Raw genomic sequence first — 17,884 nt, 5'->3', positions numbered from 1 at the left:
AAATGTGATTTTGACGTCCATTTTTATTCTGAAAATTGACCCAAAGTTCATTAAAAGTGATTTAAAAAAAGCTTCCTGCGGAGTTGCAAATCATATACTGATCACACGCGACACCACATGATTTGAACATCGTAATCAAAATAAACTTCTGACTTTGTACAGACTAAAGTGTCTCAGTTACAAAAGTAAGATCAATTTCCATCGACTGATTTCTCCACATGTCTTGGTCGAAGCTCAAATCACAGACGACTGATCAACTACTTAGTGTTGTTCAGCACCTCAACAGTCTTTTTACCGTAATGATAATAGCTATAACCAGATGCTGCAGTCGTCACGGCGGTAATGTACCTGCAAACAAACACAATACACATTTATTTCATTTCATTCAATAATCAAAGTAGTGCTAGAGTCATGACCAGAGCCAGGCAGAATATGTAGACGCTTTTGTTATTTCAGTGAAGAAATTAGTCAAAAATAATAAAATATAATATTTAAAAAAAATGTATTTGGAAGATATACAAAGAATGATTTTGACTGTATAGCACCTGAAAACAGTAAATAAATAAATATGCAGGTAATCCTCACTCCTCTGACTTTTAAAGGTGCTCTAGCGACAAATGCTAGGGTTATGGTCTTTAGCCTCCATGTTAGAGCAACTGACTTCCATGTACAGAATTGCCAGTTCGATCCCAGCTCAGACAGGGTTGGGTGCAGTAGGAACACATGAGGGCTCGTCCGGGATGCTAGTGAGGTTTAGGGCGTGTGTAACGGAGGCCAGCTAGCGAAGTGCTATGCAGGTAAATCTCACTCCTCTGACCTCTAAAGGTGCTCTAGCGACAGACAGGCCATGGTCTTAAGCCTCCTTGTTAGAGCAACTGACTCCCATGCAAAGATTTGCCGGACTAGGTTGGGTGCAGTAGGACCGGTGGGTTACACACGTACAACTTCTTATTTAAGGTTTACAATGCAAATCCAATTTGAAACACTTTTTTTTGTTCAAATTTTGTATAATAACTCTACTAAAAGTAATACAAAACGTTACTTTAGAAAATGTACACAAATCATCTTAACATTTGTATATTATTCAATGATATAACTGAAATAAATGTAAAAACAAAGAAACAACCAAACAAACAATTATTTTCAAAATTATAATTTTCCCCCCGAGTGATGTTTAACAGTGCAAAAACACTTTTAACAGTTTTTAGGGTCAATATTATTAGCCCCCTTATAGTCAGCATGAAACAGAAGTTAAGACTGTATTATCCAATTGAAATGGTCCTAAAATGAGAAAAATAAAAATAAAAATAGGGCAGTGCATGATTTCAACTTTTGTGAACAAACTGTATCGTTGAAAAAAATAGGGCATTGCAAACAAAATGGATGAAGATTAATGAAGGGCAGAAACAAAACACGTCCTCATAGCCCCGCCCTAAAGGACTGATAGCCCCACCTTAAATTACTAATCGGTCCACCTTAAAAGACTAAGCCCCATCTTAAACTACTAATAGCCCCGCCATAAAGGACTAAGCCCCACCTTAAATTACTAATAGGTCCACCTAAAAGACAAAGCCCCATCTTAAACTACTAATAGCCCCGCCCTAAAGGACTGATAACCCCACCTTAAATTACTAATAGGTCCACCTAAAAGACTAAGCCCCATGTTAACTACTAATAGGCACCACCTTAAATTACTAATAGGTCCACCTTAAAAGACGAAGCCACATCTTAAACTACTAATAGGTCCACCTTAAAAAACTAAGCTCCATCTTAAACTACTTATAGGCCCGCCCTAAAGGACTAAGCCCCACCTTAAATTACTAATAGGTCCACCTTAAAAGACTAAGCCCCACCTTAAAATACTAATAGCTCCGCCCTAAAAGACTGATAGCCCTGCTCTAAAAGACTGATAACCCTGCCCTAACTGACCAATAGCCCCACCCTAAAGGCATTCTATGTGACTAGAAGGAAAGGGAACGTTTTGATATTTGATTAAATACTATGAGGGCATAAAAGTTTTTTTTACCATCCCCCCATTGTGTAAAGCGCTTAGAGTGCCCAGAAAAGCGCTATATAAATGTAAGGAATTATTATTATTATTATTTACAAAATAATAAATGGCAAAGACAAAATAAATCAGTTATTAAAAATGAATTATTAAAACTATAATGTTTAAAAATGTGATGAAAAATATGAATCTCTCATGGACTGAATGACAAGCTCAACCATTTGTGGAAATCTGCTGTGTTCTGATTCTGCATGGGTCTGGTCATGATGAATGATTTATTTATTTATTTATATGTGTGTGTGTGTGTGTGTGTGTGTGTGTGTGTGTGTGTGTGTGTGTGTGTGTGTGTGTGTGTGTGTGTGAGAGTGTGTGTGAGTGAGTGTGAATGTAAATGCTCTCACTCACCACAGTGACTGCAGTAAAACACTGTCAGTGTAATGAAACACAGGAGCAGCCAGAGACGCCGCCACCAGAAACAACTGCACCGCCGTGTTGATCTGAAACACATATATATATATATATATTTATTAGATTTCCTACATTAATAATGTGATTAATCCAAGACACAATATAAAATAAAAAAGCTCCTTTATTACTGACACAATTATTTTTAAATATGAAGATAACTGATGATCACAATGTACAATGTGGTACAGAAATACTGAAAACATCAGCCGTCATTTAATACTGACCATATAGCTACAGTATTAGCCAACATTTCTATATCCATGCCCACATTTACCAAATATACCATAGTAATTGATATTAAATACTATACTGTTTTTTAACTATGGTATAGTAAAGTGAATTATACTGTATATATTATAGTATTTACAACTTTTTGTTAATAAATTCTGTAGCGAGCTGATAAACTGTAATGAATACTGTGGTATACTTTATTTTTAACTACAGTAAACTGGTGTAATTGTAGTATAAAATACCCTACATGGTAGTAAAACCTACATATTGGGTGATTTGTTTATATTACTCTAGTTGTGTTACCATAGCAAATATACAATTACCACAACAAAGTCAGGTACTTTACTATAGTTAGGTTGAAAAACACTATATTTACAATAAATTACTGTAGTATATTGTCATAATGGAGGTTTTACACTTCACCAAAGTCAAATTTATATTTTGGCACTTATAAATATGATAAATTACACATAGTTCATCCCATTATTGCATATCAAGGTTCGGTATTCAGATATTATTATTAAACATGATACATTGCAACATTTGTTTTCATTCAAGCCAAGATAAAACACACTGTAACACTCAAAAGTTGTACTTTGTGTAATTTTTGTTTGCCAAATAATATCTTAATTTTTTAATTCTTAATATCTTAAGTCTTTCAGGAACTTCTTTTATGCTATTTTGCAGGGTTTCTGCAGGTTTCACCAAGTAAATCTAAGACTTAAGACACTTTTAAGACCACAATGAATAAAATTTTAGACCTTATTCTTTATACAGGGCTAAATGCTAAGGTTTTTTTTCCCGAATATCCTTGTTAGAAAAGATTTTCACGTTGGTGCAATAGCCTAATGGTTAGCGCGCTGACATATGGTGCTGTAGCACGTCAGGGTGTCCCAAGTTCGAATCCTGGCTCGAGGACGTTTCCCAACCCCAACCCCTCTCTCTCTCCCACTTTGCTTCCAGTCTCCATACTGTTCTATCTGATAAAGGCAAAAAAGGCCCAAAAAAAATCTTAATAAAAAAAAAGTTACATATATATATTTTTTTTCCCTTGCCCAATCAAAAAATGATTAATTTAATACATTTAAAAATACAATAATAATAATAATTTAATTTGAATTTTTTTTATTAATTTTCAAAAACCCTATAACCCTTATCAAGAATAGAACAAAACATCTGTCAATTCCTTCAGTCTACAATAATAACAATTTAATAATAAAAAAAAATTGGTCAGGTCAGTATGCTCAGCAGTAAATAAATAAATAGAGAACTTTTAAGCAAATGTTACTCGAAGTAATTCAAAAGTAAATCAAAAGTTTTATTGAGATGGATTGATAGTGTTTGTATGGGTGTTAATGGCCAGATTGGGTAACTATACATAAACAAAGAAAAATGAAGACCTGTTAATAAAAGACTTAAGACCTACAATACAACATTGCAGTAGATTTAAGACATTTTAAGGCCTAAAATTTAGATTTTGAGATTTAAGACAGTTTAAGATCTGCCAGATACCCTTTTTTATGACTTGATATGATTTAACTGTTAACAAAGGATGTGTTTAACTGTAAATATTGAAATATTCACATAATAAACTCTACTGAACAGTAAGAGCTTTCTCCAAAATTATATGTGTCATCCTGAAAACACAACATTGAAACTCCAGCATTTATAAGAAACCCTGTATATTAGTGCCATCCTATATATATTAGTGCCATCTGATATTTTGAGAAATACTAATTAAAGCACTTCTAAAAAAAAAGCCATACACTGATTAAACGGGACCTATTATGCTCCTTTTACAAGATATAAAATAAGTTTCTGATCTCCCTTGAGTGTATATGTGAAGTTTCAGCTCAAAAAACCATACAAATAAGGTTTTATAACTCTCTGAAACTGACCATTTTAGGCTTTGATCCTAATTGTGGAGTTTTGGTGACTGTCGCTTTAAATTCAAATAAGATTGTGCTCTTTTCAGAAGAGGGCGGAGCTACAAATGCCTATGTGTCAGCATAGTGGCAGATTCAAAAACAAGATAAACATCCTATGCTCATGAGGGAGAGATGGTCACAAGTGGGCGGGACTTTCCCCCTCTGATGATACGTACAAAGGGAGAATTTCAATCAAAGAGTTTCTATAGACTGTTTTTATCAAGTGTGATTATAAAAAAAATACTATTTATTAATGTTTACCATTGGAAGTTGGTATTATTTAAAGACTGTTGCCACACAACTGTGTTTAAACCCCTTATAAAAGGTGATTTTTGCATAATGGGTCCACTTAAAGGTTTTATGAAGAGAGACACATTTGTTTCGGTGTACCTTGCTGATGAGTGTTGGTTTGAGTCGGGCAGTGGTGTAACAAGGGTTAAAGAATTTACTGAGCGTTACCTGCACAGAAAATAAAGACAGATCATTAATGTGACTTAAATCAATCCTCACATGGCAATAACAACCAATAATTCAACAGTTCGGTATAAGCCAATCTTCATTTTTGTTAATAATTATATTATATTTAAATATCTGAGGACAGGAGACAAACGATCCACAGCACACGGAGGTCATTTAAAAAAAACATGGATTCTCATACTACTCATACTATTGATTTAATATACAGTGCATCCAAAAAGTATTGATAGCGCTTCACTTTTTCCACATTTTTATGTTACAGACTTATTCCTAAATGGATTAAATTCATTGATTTCCTCAACATTCTACACACAATACCTCATAATGACAATGTGAACAAAGAGTTTTTGAAATTGTTGCAAATTTATTAAAAATAAAAAAGCTGAAAAATCACATCTACATCAGTATTCAGTCTTTGGCGTGAAGCTCTAAACTGAGCTCAGGTACATTCTGTTTCCACTGATCATTCTTGAGATGTTTCAGCAGCTTCATTGGAGTCCACCTGCGGTCAATTCAGTTGATTGGACATGATTTAAAAAGGAATACACCTATCTAAGGGCCCAGGGTTGACAGTGCATGTCAAAGCACAAACCAAGCATGAAGACAAAGGAATTGTCTATTGACCTTATTCTAAAATGCAGAAGTGCGCCTGTTTTCGCGATTGTCTTAGAACTTCCGATTCAGTCGCCTATGGTAGAAATGACTAGGAATAATAAACGGCAGAAAATGGTCAAACTACTTGCTCAACAAACAAATGTTTGCATGACTACACAGACCAAGTAGCATAATATAATAAGAAAATATTAAATTGCAACATCAAGCAGCGTAACGAGCAGTTGTTAACGTCAAAAAATGAATGGAAGTGAATGTGACCGGAAGTCGCGAGACTAGGGTTGTAACGGTATGAATTTTTTACGGTATGATAATCGTCTAAAACAATACCACGGTTTGACGGTTTCGCGGTATACGGTATGTTACAAATGTTACAAAATAACAGAACAGTGAAGCAAATTTGACTTTTTCCAAATAATATATTTTTAGTTACTATAAACAACACCACTTACAATGAACAAATAAAAAAAATAAGAAAATAATAAATAATGTGTCAAAGTCCAAATAAAGTCCAAATAAACATGGTGCAAATCCTCAGGAAAAAAATAGATATAAATATTTACTATACTATAAATAGTTACATAACGAAACTAGATTCAATATGGAACATCCTTAGGTTTTATGTGCCAGCATGGATATGGTTGTCTGTGGATATGGATTTGGATATGGTTGTCTGCAATGCAGATAAACAGCTGCACCTTCATTTGCGTCTTTTGACAACAGCAAGAGCAGCAGTTCGTCTTTGCTGTGTCACTGTTTTGTCATGTTTCTGTGCTGCTGTGCATGCAAAAGTACTTAGTATGAGAATTATTTCATGCAAAACTTTTTTTTTGCGTTTTATTTAGCCGCGCATAAATGTATGCCTATCTCTCATTCCGTGTTGTTCAAAACGCTCATTGTTGGTCCACAAACAAAAGTGAAACCTATGCTTATTGGTTGTGATATAGTGAGTTTGAACCAAAATGGGCATGGAGGAGGGACAATGCATCAATGTATCATGTCTGGTTTGTCCGGAGATACAGTGACGAGCGTTTCTTTGTCAAATCAGCGTTGTCAAATTTTGATGACGTAACCGCACTGATTCCGGAGCCTCTGAAAGTCTGCAAATATTATGTGACACAGCACTGGAAAGCTGAGATTCTCTTCTTTATGCCAATCTTTGAATTGTATGAATCGGATAAGGGTTAAAACCGTTAATATGCAATTGTTCATGGTATGATAATCGTGCACGTTCAAATCGTGGTAGACCGTCATACCAGTATATTGTTACAACCCTACGCGAGACAAAAAGATTCAAATGGCAGCGCCCGCTCGTCAGCTGAGAATAAGGTGAATAGACCTCCCAGACAGGTTTGACTCGAGGCACAAGGCTATGGGAGGTTACAGAAACATTTCTGCTGCTCTAAAAGTTGAGCACAGCGGCCTCCATCATCCGTAAGTGGAAGATGTTTGGAACAACCAGGACTCTTCCTAGAGCTGGCCGGGTGATCGGGAGAGAAGGGGCCTTAGTCAGGAAGGTGATCAATAACCCCATGGTCACTCTGTCTGAGCTTCAGTGTTCTTCTGTGGAGAGAGGAGAACCTTACAAAAGGCCAACCATCTGTGCAGCAATCCACCAATCAGGCCTGTATGGCAGAGTGGCCAGACGAAAGCCACTCCCCGCCTGGAATTTGCCAAAAGGCATGTGAAGGACTCTCAGACCAAAGGAAACTAAACTCTCTGGTCTGATGAGACTGAAATTAAACTCTTTGGAGTGAATGCCAGGCGTTAGGTTTGGAGAAAACCAGGCACCGCTCAACACCAGGCTAACACCATCCCTACAGTGAAGCATGGTGGTGGCGGCATCATGCTGTGGGGATGTGTTTAGCAGCAGAATGAATGAGGAAATAAATGAATTGAATCTATTTTGGAATAAGGCTGCAACATAAAAAATGTGAAAACAATGAAGCGCTGTGAATACTTTCCGGATGCACTGTAGGTGCACTTTAAAGATTACAAATGACTTGTACTTCTGGTAATTCTTTTTTAATTACTTTTAAATAGTTAATCCTAAAGTGACAAAACAGCATTCATTGTAAGGCTGGTTTAAAAGTTGAAGACTTACTGGAGGTGGGACTGTTTTGTAGCGCACATAGAAAACAGCAGCGATCAGTGCCACATCTCTGGATATGATCAACGCTGTCAGCGGAGCTAAAAGAGAAAACAAAAGACATCAAATAATGAGGCAAAAAACATCAAAACTTAAACATCTGATTCATGTTATAATGCAGCGTTTCCCTTAGAGGAGTGTACTGACATGTCTATATTTTGTGGGACTGGTTTATTCCTACCATGAAAAAAATCAAACAAATCCTTTTCCCAATGAGCGATTCATTGAATCATTCAAAAAGACTGATTCATTAAGAAATAAATGGTGCTGCATTACTGCAACAATTAAATTATTATTAATCAAACGGCGAGTGTGTTGCTTATGGTACAGGGTAGTCGAACGCTTCCTTCTAATTGGCTGATGTACATTTCAAGGGGTGCTGTTATTTTCAGATAAAAACACAGCTAAAGTAGTTCTGGCAGGTTTTGAGCACACTACAGCTCTGAATTATATCAGTTACAACCCCAAATCAGAAAAAAGTTGGGACAGTACAGAAAATGCAAATAAAAAGTAGTGATTTTTGTCTGGTCTACTTCATTTATTTCGTAAACATGCATCCTCTTATTCAGACCTGCAACACATTCCAAAAAAGTTGGGACAAGAGCAATTTACGGCCAGGGTTTATCAAGGTATATGGTTGTGTCAGTGCCCTTGGCAAAGGTAACTTGCACTTCTGTGGTGCACCATTAATGCTTAAAAAGTGGTTTTGGAGCACAATATGCTGCCTTATTTTCAAGGGTTGCCCACACATATTTCAACAAGACAATGCAAAACCACATTCTGCACACATTACAAAGTCCTGGCTGCGGAGAAAGAAAATACAGCTACTTGATTGGCGTGCCTGCAGTCCCGACCTTTCTCCAATAGAGAATGTGTGGCACATTTTGAACAACGAAGACTTTGCAGGAAGAATAGGGCAAAATTACACCTAAAACCCTTCATCACTTAAGCCTGATTTATACTTTGCCGTCAGGTGACCGGCGTAACCCACGGCGCATGCAACGCACGTGGCTGTGCATTTATACTTCTGCACGCTGTCTCTGTTGGTCTGCATTAACACTTCCGAAACGCTAGTTGGCAGTGAGGTGTAAATGTTCCTGTGTTGAGTTTCTCTGCTTTTTTGCTTTTCCTGAACACTTCCGGGATGCACAAGTGGCTCAAACTCGCTCATTTTGAGGCAGGAACCGGCGGACGTGCAACAACTTTAACTATGAAGTAAACACAAAACTTTCCATCCGGAGCTCCTTCACGGGACTCCACACTTGTAAACAATCGCTCCATCAGGCTCGCACCATTCGCGCGGCTCTCTGTCCCGCCCAGACTCGTCAGCGCTACCAAGCCGACCAATCACAGAGCTTGCGCTACGCGTCGTTGCGACGTGTAGTTACATTTTTTGAGCGGTGCACGTCAGCGACGCCGACGGCCACGGCTAAGGACTATGCGTCAGCACCGTAGCATACGCCGGTGTTTGACACAGAAGTATAAATCAGCCTTTAGTGTCTTCAGTCCCTAAACGTCTATTAAGTGTTGTGAGAAAAGATTGGCAACATTACAAAGTAGTAAATACTTCTTTTCTTGAAATGTGTTGCAAAAACCAAAATTATAATACGTTTATTTAAAAAAAAAAACAATAAAAACGAGGAACACATTAAATAATGTTTGTTGTATTGTGTGCAATAAAATACAAGTTAAAGAAATCACCTGTTTGTGTTTTTATTAGCGTTTTCCATACTATCCCAACTTTTTCTGATTTGGGGTTGTATTTCAGAGCTACAGCAGTCATTTTGTACGCTGACATTTTTTTTTTTGCTTCAATAACTTAAGCTTAACAACAACGAGCTCAGCAGCAATGCTTTTGGACCCTTAGTTATTCAGATGTTTTTATGTAATAGTGACGGATGTTGAATGACTCATTTCACAAATGCAAGCTGACGCACTTGTACAAAGTGAAATATTGTTCAGACCACATAAAGGGAAGCACACTAAAACATAAACCAAACATTTCACCACATGTTCCTTATAGTTTAAGTTCCCACTGTAAGTGTAAATGTGCTTTAAGTCACTCTTGATTTGATAAACATAAAAATGCGTCTGCTTAATAAACTTGATAAACACAGTCTGCAGAAACGCTTTGATTGACATTCTCCCTTTGTATGTGTCATCAGAGGAAAAGCCCCGCCCATTGGTGACAGTCTCACTGAGGCAATAGGTGTGTTTGACATAAAGCACGACTGCAGACGGCAATCAATGAGATTAGGTGAAGTTGAAAACGGAGCCATCAGCTCGTACACTTTGGGGCTCGTAGTTTGCTGCATGATGACAGATCCCATTGCGTGATCATTTATTTATTTACTGCAACAACAACAGAGTTACAATTATTAATTACAATGAAGTAGGCTATACTAAAGTATAATCAGAAAAATAAGGGGAAAACGAGAGGGCACATGAAAAGGAACTAAATATAAATGAATAGGCTATTAAAATAAGCAATAAGCAAAAATTCTAGGTGTCAATCTTTATGCTGAATGGTATGTCAATACAGTTCCAGTTCTTGTTTGAATATGCTACAAAGGGGTTTACATTAATTTACACTTATGGATATACAATTTTCCAATAAATAACACAAGGTTTATACATATATAACATCATCTATAAATAATATAAACAATTGAAATTATTTTGGATAATGAAAGCATTCACATTGATCCAAATAGATTGAACAAAAAGCCATTCCCAAAAATAAGTGAGCTACACTTTTAGTGGAAATTTCACAGAAAGAGCGATACATATATCAATGCACAAATGGATTGAGAGGATTCATTTATTTTATAATTTTCTAAAATAATTATCCGTGGGATGATCAATGATGACTGTTATAATACAAGTCTGTAAGACTTATTTGAATTGATATTTGCGTATCTACTAAAATAAATATAATTTAAATCACTTATGGAGCTGAATACATTAATTAATTAATGTGTAAAAATTAATTAATGTTTGCATGGAAATGGTCGAAAATAAACCTATGCAAACAATCTAGCCTTTATAAACGAATTATTTAACAAAAAAGATGATTGCTGCAGTAAAATATTTGTAGTCTTTTAATAAACATGATGTGTACAAAATAGATGGCATAAAAAGTAAATTGTTTGTTTGAAAGGTGTCCAATAGTAGGCAAGGCAAGTTTATTTATATAGCACATTTCATACAATGCAGTGGTAATTCAAAGTGCTTTACATAAACAGGAATAAAACAGACAAGCGTAAGAAAATAAAAACAGATTAAAATGTGTTAAAACAGGTTATAAAAGAATGAAAAAGAAGAGAAAAACATAATAGCGTGATCTGTTGGACGTAGCACAGTGCTCATTTAGTGAACGCACAGCTAAACAGATGTGTTTTCAGTCTTGATTTGAATGTGCCTAATGTTGGAGCACTTATTTAACATCTAATAAAAGGCATAAAAGGTTCCATTTAAAGGGTCACGAAACACCAAAACTAATTTTCTGAGCTGTTGACAGTCGTTTATGTGTCCCACACTGCTAAAAACACTATTAGGACACCTATATTTCACTAAAAAGTGTAAATTGGTTGTTTTTGCGTTATTTCAAGCAAATTCGTACTTCCGGTTAGAAACGAATTTTTGAAGCTGCGTCACGGCCATGATATAATAGCGTGTATTCCAGCGTGCAGACTGGACGTCTGTACCTGAGTGTGCCTTATTACGTCTTACAGTGTGCTGCATTAATGCATGAGTAAAGCTTGGTTCAAACCAATCAGCGCGCTCTATTGTGCACCTTCATTAATATTCATTACTGTCACAGTGTTTAGACGACAGAGACGCCACGTTGTGTTGGCAAAACAAGCGTGAAGTGTTGCTTTTATTGTTTGCTGCAGTTTTGTTTTCATTTTCTCTGTGTTGAGCTCAGCTGGAGTCACGTGTGGATTAAAGGTGTACGCGACGCTCGACAACAATAACTTACGTGTCTAAGGAGGATTATTGTTTACCTGAGAGCTGTTCTCATCTGTAAACGCTGAGATCCGGATTCGCTTCTTCTCTTCATAAAGACGCGGCTCTAGTTGCTGGTGATTGTCCTGTCTCTACAGATTTGGTAAGTGAGCGACCAGTGCTCTTTGTTTATTCAGTTTGTTTGTATCGAACTAAGTTAACTATAGCACCGAGTGTAAACATGTTAGCACCACAACCAAACTTTAACCTCGTGTAGGATTTTCGCCGCATTTTGTGACCGGAATAACACACGCGGCTTTCTGACGCTACCTGCCGTGTGCATCTAAGTTTCCGGGAAATGCAGAGTTGTTTTTTTCTCTCATTCGCCGTGCGGTATCAAACATTGCATGAAAAATACACGCTTAGAGCAGATCCTCGAATCAAATATCTCGTTTGTCACGAGAGACATCAATGAATTCCCTGAATGAAAGAGCCAAACTGCAGTTAAAGTCCACCATTTAATAATTTGGCAAATAATTCGACTACAGATGTCCATGTAAACACAGTCACATTCTCCCCTGTGTGTGTGGTTGTGTTTTGATTCTGAAAGTCAGCGCGTGCCCAAATAGACACTCCCACACCATGCCTCTTTTCTTCCTCCGACACTCCCCCCTAAACAGAGCTGAACACGCCCACTTTTCTGATTTTTTCCAAAGTAGAGGTGTGAAAACACCCTGCTGAAACGAGGGGGTTTCATGGCCCTTTAAAAACATGTGGTGCAACTGAAGTAAGAACAGATTTAGTAGTTACTAAGGCTCTAGCGCAGGGGTGGGCAAACTCGGTCCTGCACAGTTTAGCTCCAACTCTAATCAAACACACCTGCTTATAGATTTCTAGTGATCTTGAAGACACTGATTAGTTTGTTCAGGTGTGTTTGACAAGTGTTGGAACAAAACTCTGCAGGGACACCGGCCCTCGAGGATCAAGTTTGCCCATCCCTGCTCTAGCGTGAACTTTATGTTATAGTTTAAGCAAGAACTTAGGAACAGCTGGTGCAATCCTACACTGGTGACTAAATAATGACAGATTTCTTAAGTCTTCTCACCTGGGATGAGTTGTGCGTATGTCAGACTGACGTAAAGAACGCTGATGAGAATCTTATCAGCCAATGGGTCGAGAGCGCTGCCCAGAGCCGACTTCTGATTGGGCCAGTTACGAGCGATGTAACCGTCCAGCTGAATAATGAAAAAACCAATGATCAGACAACAAAATCACATTCAGAATGGCTCATTTTGTCTTCAAATTAAGCAGTAGAGATGATATTTTCTTAAACTTAAACTTACTAAATCTGTAGCTCCAGCAAGTGCAAACAGCCCCAGAGAGACGTGGAAATACTGTTCCATGATTAAATATCCCAGGACAGGAGACAGGACGATCCGCGCCATACAGAGGTAATTAGGAATAGTCCATGGATTCTCATACTGTCAATATAATACACAATAATAATATGAAAACCGATTTAATTATTCAACACACTTAAGCATGCAAGTATGTAATTGCTGTATTCATTTATTCATTTTCCTTCGGCTTAGTCCCTTTATTCATCAGGGGTCGCCACTGTGGAATGAACGGCCAACTTTTCCAGCATATGCTTTACGCAGGGGATGCCCTTCCAGTTGCAATCCAGTATTGGGAAACAACCATACACACTCATACACTGTACAGCCAATTTAGTTAATCAATTCCCCTATTGCACATGTGTTTGGAGATTGGGGGAAACCGGAGCAAACCCACGCCAACATGGGGAGAACATGCAAATTCCACACCTTGTTGTTTGTGACAACAAACGTGCCACCTCATTATTTAAACAGATAAAAAAATTATTCAACACACTTAAGCAAGCAATAATTTAATTGCTGCATTAATCAACAGAATACTTCGACAAATTATTTTCATAATATTTATGTTCAAAGTGCAAATATTAAAAGAGACTTAACATGATCCACCAGTGTTTGACGACCTAGGAGTGACCATACTATTTATAAACTATCCAGATTTCAGCGATCTACTGTTTTATCAAATGTCAAATACACAATTTCATTTTTGTCAATCAAACTATTGTGTTAATAAAGTGAGCATTTTTTATTTACATATATTTACATATATTTATTTACATATATTACATATTTATTTCTAAAATGGAAAATAATAGTATGAAAAATATATAAACTAGTATAAATTTATAGTAAATATAGTTAAAATAGGTCAACAAAAAAAGAACAGACTTGATTAATCAAGAGGAAAAACAATATTATTTTTCTAACGGCACTGACTGACATGTTTCTTGTTTTAGCACAGGGGTTCCCAAACTTTTCAGCCCGCGACCCCCAAAATAACAATGCCAGTGACTCACGACCCCCAATATCCTCTGAGGTGGTTATAAATACAGAAACCTTGCATGCAATGACGCAGACACACCAATTAAATTTGTGTCAGAACTTTAAATGTGCCAGAAAGTATAACCTGATGTTATAAAATCAAAATGCATCTGACGCTATTGCTGCCTTTAATATAATGTAATTACCCCAGGGGTCGCAATTCAATACAACTAGTAACTATAAGCTACTATAGTAACTATATAGTAACTATAAACAACTATTTTTATTTTCAGTATAGTTATGGATAAAATATGTTAATTCTTATGGTTTAATAAAAATAAATAGATTTTTGGAAATCACCAGGCGACCCCCCTTCATTGCCCCGCGACCCCTCACGGGGTCCCGACCCCCACTTTGAGAACCACTGTTTTAGCATATATTTAATTTTTATAATAAAAACTAATAAAATAAACAGATATAGTACATTAAGCGGGTGGTGCTGTGAATGCTGCGTAAATCATATGCTGGATAAGTTGGCGGTTCATTCCCGGATGAATAAAGGAACTAAGCCAAAGAAAAACAAATGAATGAATGATTATTGTGATAAATTTGGAGCAATATATCGCACAACAATAAAAATAGATATCGTGATGTTATTTGTTTATCGATGGTTACACGACTCTAACATTCTTCAAAATAACTATGTTTGTGTTCAACAGAAGAAATAAACTCAGAAAGGTTTCAAGCTTGTTTTATATTCACACATTCAGACTTTCTCCTTAATAAAATGCTTACCGAAAGTAAGTATTGTCTACCAAATATAAAAAGGGAAACCATATTAGCAGCCAATGACTATTAAAGCACAACATTGTTCACAATAATTTTAATAATGCTAATGTTGTTTTGAAGTCATACTTGCATGCAATTTCAGACCTAATATTCAAATTGAGTGTGCTAAACAATATAGATATCAAGTCACAAGCTGTAACTACTCAAAAATGAACGAATGTGCGAATATAAACACAACTTTACCTCTATAATTAAAGTATAAAATATTCTTACATGTGATTTCAATTGGGGTGAAGCTGGTTTTATATTGGCACATTCTGACTTTTAACAGTCTATTAAATAATGCTAATATTGTTTTGAAGTCAATCATGCTATTTTCAGACCTTATATTCAAAGTAGCGTGCTAAACAATACAGATGCCAAGTCACAAGCTATCAGTGCTCGAAAATGAACGAATGTGAGAATATAAACCCAACTTTACCTTAAAAATTAAAGCATACTACGAAAATAAGTGTAAAAATATATTTAAATGTGATTTCAATTGGGGTGAAGCTGGTTTTACATTGGCACATTCTGACTTCTTAGTCAATTAAATAATGCCAAAGTTGTTTTGAAGTCATACTTGCATGCAATTTCAGACCTAATATTCAAATTTAGTGTGCTAAACAATAAAGATACCAAGTCACAACCTGCCACTGCTCAAAACTGAACAAATGTGCGAATATAAACCCAATTTTACCTCAACAATTAACGTCTAATGTGGAAATGTGTGCAAAATATACTTACATGTAATTCAATTGGGGTAAAACTGGTTTTATATTGGCACATTCTGACTTTTAACAGTCAATTAAATAATGATAAAGTTGTTTTGAAGTCAAACATGCTATTTTCAGACCTTATATTGAAAGTAGCCTGCTAAACAACACAGATACCAGGTCACAAGCTATTAGTGCTCAAAAATGATTGAATGTGAGAATATAAACCCCAATAATTAAAGCATACTACGAAAATAAGTGTAAAAATATACTTACATGCGATTTCAATTGGGGTGAAACTGGTTTTACATTGGCACAATCTGATTTCCCTGCTGAAAAATCCAGCTTAAACCAGCCTAGGATGGTTGACTGGTTTCAGCTGGTCGACCAGGCTGGTTTTAGAGGGTTTTTGGCCACTTTCAGGCTGGTTTCCAGCCATTTCCAGCCTGGTTTTAGCTGGACAGGCTGGGCAATTACCAGCTAAAACCAGCTTGACCAGCCTAGCCAGGCTGGGAGCCCAGCCAAAACCAGCTATGTCCAGCTTAAACCAGGATGGTCAAGCTAGTTTTAGATGGTTTTAGCTGGTCACTTTCCAGCCTAACCAGCTAAGACCAGGCTGGAAACCAGCCTGGAAGTGGCCAAAACCCCTCTAAAACCAGGCTGGTCGACCATCCTAGGCTGGTTTAAGCTGGATTTTTCAGCAGGGTTTTAGCAGTCAATTAAATAAAGCTAAAGTTGTTTTGAAGTCATACTTACGTGCTATTTTCAGACCTTATATTCAAAGTAGCGTGCTAAACACGGATACCAAGTCACAAGTTGTCACTGATAAAAAAAATGAATGAATTTGCGAATATAAACCCAACTTTACCCCAAAAACTAAAGAAAATGAGTGCAACAGTGTACTCACCAGCTCTTTAAACTGAAAGTGCCCATCATTAGCAGGCGAAGAGGCTGCTGGATCTTCACCCTTTTCCCTTGGATCCTGTTTTAAGTATTTGTCCTCTAACTCCGACTTTCTGGACGCATCAGTGCAAAACCCGCTAGATCCACACAGACGGAGCGCAGCGGTGAATCCTGCTCCTGCATGCCGCAGATGGAGCCCGATACTCGGCTTGTTTAGTTCGGGACTCCGCGGCTCTGGAACGGGTCTACAAGAGCCGCAGGTCCGGTTTGAAAAGCTGCAACAGCTGGTTTTAAGGGTGTTCAGCCATCGGAAATGTACTGTAGTGTTATTACTGTTGTTGTTATTGTTGTATCTGCTGACGGTCAGCCTGTGGAAATGTCCTTTAGCACAGCTCCGCCAGCTCCTCTTACAGGCGGACAGAAACATGTCAGCTGCTTCACCGCGATAATAAATCTAGATCATAAATACATTCGACTTCTTTGCATCCAGCAGCATATTTCGAGGTTATTTCATTCATGTTAGTTAACATTGAACACATTCACAGTCGACCCACATGTTTTTGTCAGGGCCGTGTTCCGATCCGCCTGTGAATATTTACGACAGTTGTCAGAAGGGGGTGGGGATGTAACTTAGAAGGGATACAGCTGCGGCCGGCAGCTAACGTCTACCCCTATATTTTACAGTCTATGGCAGGGATCACCAAACTTGTTCCTGGAGGGCCGGTGTCCTGCAGATTTTAGCTCCAACCCTAATCAAACACACCTGAACAAGCTAATCAAGGTCTTATAGGTATACTTGAAACATCCAGGCAGGTGCGTTGAGACAAGTTGGAGCTAAACCCTGCAGGGAGACCGGCCCTCCAGGAACGAGATTGGTGACCCCTGGTCTATGGTCTACCCACACCAACTATCACAGCAATGTAAAAACAGTAGTTTCACAGAGTATCATTCATTTAATTACGCATTAAACTGTATTTTTTACCGTCCACCCCTACCATCACAGTAATTTATTAAAGATTATGCCGAGTATTATTCATATTATTTATTAAATGACCCATTAAATTGTATTTTATTAACTTTTACCCCATCCCAACCCTAAACCTAACCATCACAGTAATGTAAAAATAGTAATTATTGTTGTACAGTGTTAGAAAAATTATGCATCCGCAGCTGTATCCCATACAGACTTTTTTAGGGGGGTGGGGCGAAATTTAAAGGAGACATCAAAACTAAATAAT

At 37.1% G+C, this 17,884-nt stretch overlaps 1 protein-coding gene across 1 annotated transcript; it reads right to left on the bottom strand.

Moving 5' to 3' along the window:
* Window positions 1–5: 5 nt before the first annotated feature.
* crls1 (cardiolipin synthase 1) lies at window positions 6–17,205 on the bottom strand. The gene is given in 7 exon segments (NM_212931.1): window positions 6–348; window positions 2,414–2,505; window positions 5,026–5,094; window positions 7,829–7,914; window positions 12,927–13,056; window positions 13,165–13,302; window positions 16,651–17,205. Coding segments are annotated over 7 exon segments (1,029 nt in total). The 5' UTR covers window positions 17,074–17,205; the 3' UTR covers window positions 6–257.
* Between the last annotated feature and the right edge of the window lie 679 nt (window positions 17,206–17,884).

The sequence above is a fragment of the Danio rerio genome, chromosome 17 (assembly GCF_049306965.1).
Source record: "Danio rerio strain Tuebingen ecotype United States chromosome 17, GRCz12tu, whole genome shotgun sequence".
Classification (NCBI taxonomy): domain Eukaryota; kingdom Metazoa; phylum Chordata; class Actinopteri; order Cypriniformes; family Danionidae; genus Danio; species Danio rerio.
The sequence above is the reverse complement of the archived record's forward strand: the minus strand, read 5'-3'. Positions and strand labels throughout refer to the sequence as shown.